General features: G+C 46.1%; 1 protein-coding gene across 1 annotated transcript; it reads left to right on the forward strand.

The window, feature by feature from the left end:
* Positions 1-135: 135 nt before the first annotated feature.
* RUSF1 (RUS family member 1) lies at positions 136-6765 on the forward strand. Its single transcript, XM_053471709.1, has 14 exons — positions 136-334; positions 447-524; positions 833-947; positions 1043-1088; positions 1188-1220; positions 1390-1495; positions 1622-1723; positions 3107-3177; positions 3882-4066; positions 4144-4201; positions 4366-4436; positions 5053-5151; positions 6012-6083; positions 6289-6765. Exons 1-14 carry the CDS (start codon positions 173-175, stop codon positions 6375-6377), a joined length of 1287 nt encoding a protein of 428 aa, XP_053327684.1. The 5' UTR covers positions 136-172; the 3' UTR covers positions 6378-6765.
* Positions 6766-9744: the final 2979 nt, after the last annotated feature.

The following is a 9744-nucleotide window of genomic DNA, read 5'->3' on the forward strand; positions in this document are numbered from 1 at the left end:
CGTGCGCAGAAAGAGCGTAGAGTGTGGCAAAAAGTCAGAAAAAGAGTGACGGACGGGTGGAGTGACAGACGGGTAGGCTGATGGAGAGCGAGTGACAGACAGCTAGAGTGATAGACGGGTAGAGTGACAGAGAGCGGGTGACAGACGGGTAGAGTGATAGACGGGTAGAGTGATGACACGTCGCAGCCCTGAGAGCGGCTCGGATGGCCCCGGCGTGATTTGCACCGAGCGCTACGGGACTGGCTTGTCCAAAAAGTACCTTCAGGGAAAGGACGGTTCCCTGGTGTGCGAGAGCGCCCCGGCAGAGCGCCATTCACTGAGACGCTGCCTTGAGGTGAGGATCTGCTGGCGCCGTATAAATTACTGATTAGCGGGGTCTCCGTACGTCGGGCGTCTGTCGGGAAGCCTCCAGAGCCTTTCCCTCATTCTCTTTCCATGTTTTGCAGTCGCTTCTCCTACCTCATGGGTTCCCTCATAGTGTGAGTGAGGACTATCTGGAGTATCAGCTCTGGGACACCCTGCAGGTGAGAATCTGCGCTACAGAATGTGATGGCGCCATGTAAGGAAGACACTCGGTCCTTGGGCCTGATTTCCTCCTGACGCGGTCCTTGGGGCCGATTTCCCCCTGACGCGGTCCTTGGGGCCGATTTCCCCCTGACGCGGTCCTTGGGGCCGATTTCCCCCTGACGCGGTCCTTGGGGCCGATTTCCCCCTGACGCGGTCCTCCACTCCGTCAGCTCACTATGGGACGGTGTCCCCTCACCCCTGCCATCCTTCATGGTGCCATCTCTCCCCACCAACGCCGCACTCACTATTTCCCTTCTCTCCGCAGGCGTTTGCCAGCAGCGTCACGGGTTCTCTCGCTACTCAGTCTCTGCTTCGTGGTTCTGGAGTTGGAGACGCCACAGCCACTGTCGCAGCTGCCACGGTCACTTGGATCCTAAGAGGTACTCGCATGGTCGTCCGCTCACCTTGGGGCAGTGCTAATAAGTGACCGTCTCTGTGCCTCCAGCGTAACGCCCTCCGCTGTCTGTCTTTGCAGATGGTACAGGGATGGTTGGAAGGATCCTGTTTGCCTGGATGAAGGGGTAGGCCGCTGTCTTTGGCACGTGTGCGTCTGCTGTCACTTTGAGTGCTGTCAGCACAGCTCCGAAAAAATGATAACTTGTGTATCTTCCCTTTTGTAGGAGCCGCCTTGATTGTGACGCCAAACGATGGAGGTGAACATTTAAGGAGACTGTTCGCCAGACTTAGACGACTTGTACCCCATGGCGCTAAAAAGGGTTAATGTACACGGAAAGCCTCACTAAGGGTGCACTCCAGCCATGTGAGTGTATGAGCTGACAGCAGCTTTGCCTCTTACTTCTGTCTCTCTCACTCTCACATTAGGCTTTTTGCTGACCTACTCAACGATGTGGCCATCTTCATGGAGATTGTGGCTCCGGCCTTCCCATCATGCTTCACTTTGATGGTGTGTGCAGCAGGAGTCTGCAAGGTAACACAACTATATTTAACGCGTTCCTTCGAGTCGGAGTGTTCCCGCCGGCGGCCTCTCGAGGGGGAGCGTTCCCGCCAGGTGTTTGTCTGATGACACAACTGCTGTCTCTGTATTTTGCTGCAGTGCATTGTGGGAGTAGCAGGAGGTGCAACTAGAGCTGCACTCACTGTTCACCAGGCAAGACGTGATAACATGGCTGACGTGTGCGCCAAGGATGGGAGCCAGGTTAGGAATGCTGCTGTTTGCCTTCGACTTCGGTCTGACGCTCCTTACTGAGCGCTCTCATTTCTCTGTGTCACATGTTTCTCTCTCGCTATGTCTGTCTCTGTCCTGTGTTATTGTACTCACTCGTTGGTGATACGTTTTAAAAATCACATAACATCAAGAAAGTGCTAGTAACATCTCCCCGGCAAGGTAACCAGAGGAGGGTGTGTTAGGAGTCGTCATGCCCAACATAGAGCGTTGGCATGCCAGCAGCGTGTGGCCCCTGTGTACCCGGTGGGGAAACTTGGCAAAAGCATAGAAAGTACAGCAGTGTTTATTGGGCATTTTCACTACGATCTGGAATCCTTCTGTGTACGGCGCCATTTTGTCTTTATAAGCCCCACCCCTTCTTTTAACAGCTGACAGTGTTCTGGGGTCGGGGAGGTTTTCGGTTTACAAAGAGTCCAAACATTAAATATGCAGAGAAGGAGAAGTTGGCTGAAATAATGGGAGTTGTACAGTAAACGAGCAGGGCCATGCAGGGGCTCTTTGGAAGAGCGTTGAGCCGTCTTGAGACGTCTCTTTTACTGCGAAGATGGCGTTGGACGGTCAGGCGCTGGGTTCCAGTGATGCGTTACAATTCTGCTTCCTGTCAGGCGCTGGGTTCCAGTAACGCGTTAGATATCTCCTTCCTGTCAGGCTCTGGGTTCCAGTAACGCGTTAGAATTCTGCTTCCTGTCAGGCGCTGGGTTCCAGTAACGCGTTAGAATTCTGCTTCCTGTCAGGCGCTGGGTTCCAGTAACGCGTTAGAATTCTGCTTCCTGTCAGGCGCTGGGTTCCAGTAACGCGTTAGAATTCTGCTTCCTGTCAGGCGCTGGGTTCCAGTAACGCGTTAGAATTCTGCTTCCTGTCAGGCGCTGGGTTCCAGTAACGCGTTAGAATTCTGCTTCCTGTCAGGCGTTGGGTTCCAGTAACGCGTTAGAATTCTCCTTCCTGTCAGGCGCTGGGTTCCAGTAACGCATTAGAATTCTCCTTCATGTTAGGCGCTGGGTTCCAGTAACGTGGTAGAATTCTGCTTCCTGTCAGGGTCTGGGTTCCAGTAACGTGTTAGAATTCTGCTTCCTGTCAGGCGCTGGGTTCCAGTAACGTGGTAGAATTCTGCTTCCTGTCAGGGTCTGGGTTCCAGTAACATGTTAGAATTCTGCTTCCTGTCAGGGTCTGGGTTCCAGTAACGTGTTAGAATTCTGCTTCCTGTCAGGCGCTGGGTTCCAGTGACGTGGTAGAATTCTGCTTCCTGTCTGTTCCTTTCTGCGCATGTTTGTTGGAGGATTAGTGACGCTGAAGCCACAGAAGACGCTCTGATGTATGCCGCGCCGTCACATACTTCTCTGTGATCTCTCACAGGAGACATTGGTTAATCTCGCTGGTCTGCTGGTCGCTCTCTTTCTCGTGCCCCTCGTCTCAGACAGTCTGTGGTGAGTAGGAGGCGAATGGATTATTCTTCATGCCAGAGCTAGAGAAGGACACCTGGGGCAACGACATCCCTTCATCAGCAAGACTATGAGAATGGGTGATTAAGACCCATCCATTCTATTGTTTACTACAAAGCAGTGTGAGGAGCAGTCTGAGAGCGTTGGTTTAATAGATTAAGATTAGATAACAGAGCGAGAACGCAAACAAATGGCTGATCTGCAGCTGCCCGAAAACATTATATTGTGTAATAACTAGAACTCTTTTCAAACAGAAAACACCATTTTTTGAAAGCTATTTTTCTTAAAATAGTACAAAAAAAGATCAGTGGGCGTTTCTTCTTACATAGAACCTGCCAGCAGATCGGCCCCTGGCGGCCCCCGTCTAGACTGTAAAGACAGAAACCTTAATCAGTCGTTGGTCTCGTCTTAGGTTCAGGAGCCATATCCCTATCCCATGCATGTTTAATACCCTCTACCACTTCTGCTGGGACGCTGTTCCCTGTATCTACCACCCTCTCTAACAGCTCCTAAATATGTCTCTGTGTCCTGCTTGTCACCCCTAACCCCTATGTAAACGACACATTCTGATAGAGACTGGGATTTATCCCATGTATTTAGTGTGTGTAGACAGAGTCCCTCTGTGCTGTAGGCGCCATCTTCAGACCGTGGGTCCAGTGCAGCCTCTGACTCCGGTGTGTGCTTCACAGGGCCACTTACCTGCTCTTTCTTCTTCTAACCTCACTGCACCTTTATGCAAATTACCGAGCTGTGCGCTCCATTGTAATGGAAACGCTCAACCAATCACGGCTCAGCATTGTGCTGGATTACTATCTGAGAGAGGGGAGGATACTGAGTCCGGCCGCAGCCAATCGTAAGGAGCCTCTTTTACCAGGTGAGCCATGGGATGTGGTAGTCCTTGGGGTAATAAGCCGCGCTCGGGAGGTAACTTGCGCTGGTTTTGTGTGATAGGTCTCGGCTCGCAGGCTCCTGTCCAGCTCGGGGTCCCTCTGCGTTCTCTGTTAAGCAGGTAAAGCGTGTGTTTGCAGGGAAAGCGTGCGCCCCGTGTGCCGGCGCTGTGTGCCGCCTCTGTCTGTGAGCGGATGGATGCTTTGCGTTTCGCGCTCCGTAACGTGGTATAAATGCGATGCTCTATTAATTACTCACCGTCTGCTCTGTCTCTGACGCTCTCAGCGTGTCTCAGATGGAGATGTTACAGAAGGGGAATCGTTCCCTGTATTTGCTGGGCTGGAGAGAGGATACAGGTAGGAACGTACTTGTGTATACTTACATAGTTATATATAGTTATAGTTATATATAGTTACATATACTTACATAGTTTATATACAGTTATAGTTATATATAGTTACATATACTTACATAGTTATATATAGTTAGTTATATATAGTTACATATACTTACATAGTTATATATAGTTATAGTTACATATACTTACATAGTTATATATAGTTATATATAGTTATAGTTATATATAGTTACATATACTTACATAGTTATATATAGTTATATATAGTTATAGTTATATATAGTTACATATACTTACATAGTTATATATAGTTATAGTTACATATACTTACATAGTTATATATAGTTATATATAGTTATAGTTATATATAGTTACATATACTTACATAGTTATATATAGTTATATATAGTTATAGTTATATATAGTTACATATACTTACATAGTTATATATAGTTATATATAGTTACATATACTTATATAGTTATATATAGTTACATATACTTACATAGTTATATATAGTTAGTTACATCTACTTAGTTATGTATAGCTAGTTATATAGTTATAGTTATATATAGTTACATATATAACCGAGCGCTGTGTCATCTGATGTGCAGGCAGCCTGGCCGCGGTGTTACACGAGAGAGCGAGCAGTGCGGATATGATCAGAGCCAGCGTCCACGCGGAGATCCTCCATCAAAAAACCAGGAGCGCAGGTGATGTCTCCTTTAGCTCGGCTCGTTGGGGAGAGCAGCCTCCTCCTAACCTCCTCGTCTGGGCCACCTCGCTCGGCTCTTACACCTAATCTACACCTTGTTTTGGAAAGTATTCGCTAAAAGTAGGCAAATCTGATCTTTATTTCTAAGTCCCTACGATGTGACCGTTATCTCCGTTTAATAAGACGCAAGCAGACAATTAAAGTCAGATCACGTCGGCTTGGACGTCTTGAGCGGGCCTTGGCTGTAACGGAGGGGTTAAAATGTATTATTTCCTCTGAAATGTGTTTTCTTGTTGAAGCTGAACCCTTGACCCATTAATCGCGCTTCCTTCGTATAAAATCCCCTGCTGTGCTCTATGCAGGAGCCGCCATCTTGCTTGTCCACCTGCTGCCTTGTCGTAAGACAGGGGTGTTCAGCCTGTGGCCCTCCAGCTGCTGCAGGACTACATCTCCCATACTATTCAGCCAGCCCCTTAGCTGAAAGAGCATTATGGGAGATTTAGTCCTGCAGCATCTGGAGGTCCGCAGGTTGGACGCCCCTGTCGTAAGATATCTGTGCTAATAGCGTTAGACGGCCCTGCGCGGCTGGAAACAATCGCTAGCGCTAGAGGCTCATGCGCTAAAGCAATGCGGAGGAGGCCGGGAAGCGGCTTCTAACCGCCTGCTTGGGCTGACGTAGGACACAATTAGCGTCAAAGTATTTTGTTGTTCTTGAGAGACTCCGGATCACCGGCAGATTCTCCGAGAGCACAAACCGGTCGGAGACATCACTTGGTATTCGTCAGCATCTCCTGGTCCAGCGAACAGATGATTCCTTCTCAGTGCGATCGCGTTGATCCGCGTCTTCTTGTCTTCCAGACCCTGCTCGCTTCAGTGTTCTTGCGGAAACTCACAGGCAGCTCGACCTGATGTTCCCAGACTTCCAGCAGGGTAAGGAGCTCTTCTCATTCCCATAAATACGGCAAAAAAAGCTGTGAGGCGGCGAGGAGTGGGTCGGGGAGGTGGCTGGTGAGAATGTTAAGGAGTTTATCCAGACGAAATCTCCCCTTCCAGCTCCTCTCCTCCTTTCCTGCTCCAGAGATAGACGAGCCCCTCGTTCTGTGCCAGTGACACGTCCTGCGCATGTGTCTCACAGGTCTCTGCTCTGCCGGTTGGGTGACCGATCGCAACCTGTTGGATGCTGATGACTGGAGAGTTACGTGGGACCAAAGCAAAATGCATTGAGCACGGCGATAAGGACGTCTCTCGAAGAGCCCCCGAGTGAAACCATCTCCAAACAGGATCTGGGAAGTGACGTCCGTACATAATAATCCTCACCGCTGCCTGAAACCACGCAGGGGTATCAGAACAATCTGATAAATGGACTGGGCACAGGGTGGAGACCCCCTGGGGTACATATATATTTGTTTTTTGGGGAAAACCGTTTGGATGAAGACCCCCTACCTAAGGCTGCCAAGCAGTGGCACAACCTGGAGGCTGACATGAATGCTAAAGAACCCCTAACTGAGGGTTCGCGATGTGCAGACATAACGTGGGCTCTGGTTATAAACGGCAATCGTTCGTCTCTCCTTTCCGTAATCTTTGTATTTCCATATAAAAGAATCTTATATAATATATGTGTATAATATATATAATGGCTGACTTCGTACTGATAACTGGCTTAATGTGTTGAGCGCTGGAGTCACTGATGAAGGATCGGAAGTTGATCCATGTGCGGGGAGAGGGGTAAAGGGGCTAACCCTATCCCTGTTTATGATCTATAGAGAGAAGTAGCTGGCGTCTTGGGGTGGACGTCAGAGCCTCCTTCTTGGGTAACGGACATTTCAGCTGCGAACAGGTGTAACGCCTGTTCGATTCTCCTCCTGTACGAGACATTGAGGTCTGGGCCCCGATGCTGCGTTTCTCATATCTAAAAGCATACAAGGCTTAAAGGTCCACATTCCTGGCTCGCTGCTAGAATAATAATGACCAAAAGGAGCACAAAACAAAGCAAGAATTCAGCGCATGCCCAGCGAATGCCATTCAAAACCCCCATATGTAAGGCAAAAAAACTGGAGACTCTGCTAGTTCAAGGAGCACATACCGTATACATACGGCAGCTTCATCTACATCCAACAAACAGACTACATATTTGCTGGGTTTGACGCAAACATATTACTAAAGAAGGGTAGTAACCCCTAACCCAGCAAATGCAAGAAGCTCATTAAACAAAATGGAAAAACTGGAGTTACGGAGCCCTGCAAAGTATTCACCCCCCCCCCCGGGCATTTTCCCAATGTTGCTGGAATTAAATGGATTTCTGGGGTTTGTATCATTTCATTTAAACAGGCCGACCACTTGGCAGAAGCAAACTATTTTATTGTGAAACAAGGAATAGGACAAAAAACAGAGAACGTGAGTGTGCGTAACTATTCCCCCCCGATACTTTGTGCAGCCGCCTTTTGCAGCGTCTTGGAGTTACGGCGCCTCCGGCCGCTGCCGTTTCTGCCCATTCTTCGAGGCAAATCTGCCCGGCTCGTTCTGGTGAGACAGGTCCCGCTGGTGTTCAGCAATCGTTAAGTCATACGGCAGCCTCTCAGTTGGATTGCGGTCTGTATATAATATGAGAAATATACAGGCATATAACGGGATAGTTATACGGCCGGAGAGTATATAATATATAATATGAGGAATATACAGGGATATAACGGGTTATAAGGACGGGATTAGTTATACGGCCGGGGGGTATATAATATATAATATGAGGAATATACAGGGATATAACGGGTTATAAGGACGGGATTAGTTATACGGCCGGGGGGTATATAATATATAATATGAGGAATATACAGGATATAACGGGTTATAAGGACGGGATTAGTTATACGGCCGGGGGGTATATAATATATAATATGAGGAATATACAGGGATATAACGGGTTATAAGGACGGGATTAGTTATACGGCCGGGGGGTATATAATATATAATATGAGGAATATACAGGGATATAATGGGTTATAAGGATTGGATTAGTTATACGGGGGGGAGAGTATATAATATATAATATGAGGAATATACAGGGTATAACGGGTTATAAGGACGGGATTAGTTATACGGGGGAAGAGTATATAATATATAATATGAGGAATATACAGGGATATAACGGGTTATAAGGACGGGGTTAGTTATACGGCCGGAGAGTATATAATATATAATATGAGGAATATACAGGGATATAACGGGTTATAAGGACGGGATTAGTTATATGGCCGGAGAGTATATAATATATAATATGAGGAATATACAGGGATATAACGGGTTATAAGGACGGGATTAGTTATACGGGGGGGAGAGTATATAATATATAATATGAGGAATATACAGGGTATAACGGGTTATAAGGACGGGATTAGTTATACGGCCGGAGAGTATCTAATATATAATATGAGGAATATACAGGATATAACGGGTTATAAGGACGGGATTAGCTATACGGCCGGAGAGTATATAATATATAATATGAGGAATATACAGGGATATAACGGGTTATAAGGACGGGATTAGTTATATGGCCGGAGAGTATATAATATATAATATGAGGAATATACAGGGATATAACGGGTTATAAGGACGGGATTAGTTATACGGGGGGGAGAGTATATAATATATAATATGAGGAATATACAGAGATATAACGACTTATAAGGACGGGATTAGATATACGGCCGGAGAGTATATAATATATAATATGAGGAATATACAGGATATAACGGGTTATAAGGATGGGATTAGTTATACGGGGGGAGAGTATATAATATATAATATGAGGAATATACAGGATATAACGGGTTATAAGGACGGGATTAGTTATACGGCCGGAGAGTATATAATATATAATATGAGGAATATACAGGATATAACGGGTTATAAGGATGGGATTAGTTATACGGCCGGAGAGTATCTAATATATAATATGAGGAATATACAGGATATAACGGGTTATAAGGACGGGATTAGCTATACGGCCGGAGAGTATATAATATATAATATGAGGAATATGCAGGATATAACGGGTTATAAGGACGGGATTAGTTATACGGGGGGAGAGTATATAATATATAATATGAGGAATATACAGGATATAACGGGTTATAAGGACGGGATTAGTTATACGGGGGGAGAGTATAAAATATATAAAATGAGGAATATACAGGATATAACGGGTTATAAGGACGGGATTAGTTATACGGCCGGAGAGTATATAATATATAATATGAGGAATATACAGGGATATAACGGGTTATAAGGACGGGATTAGTTATACGGGGGGAGAGTATATAATATATAATATGAGGAATATACAGGGATATAACGGGTTATAAGGACGGGATTAGTTATACGGCCGGACAGTATATAATATATAATATGAGGAATATACAGGATATAACGGGTTATAAGGACGGGATTAGTTATACGTCCGGAGAGTATATAATATATAATATGAGGAATATACAGGATATAACGGGTTATAAGGACGGGGTTAGTTATATGGGGGAGAGTATATAATATATAATATGAGGAATATACAGGAAATAACGGGTTATAAGGATGG

The sequence above is a fragment of the Spea bombifrons genome, chromosome 7 (assembly GCF_027358695.1).
Source record: "Spea bombifrons isolate aSpeBom1 chromosome 7, aSpeBom1.2.pri, whole genome shotgun sequence".
NCBI lineage: Eukaryota > Metazoa > Chordata > Amphibia > Anura > Pelobatidae > Spea > Spea bombifrons.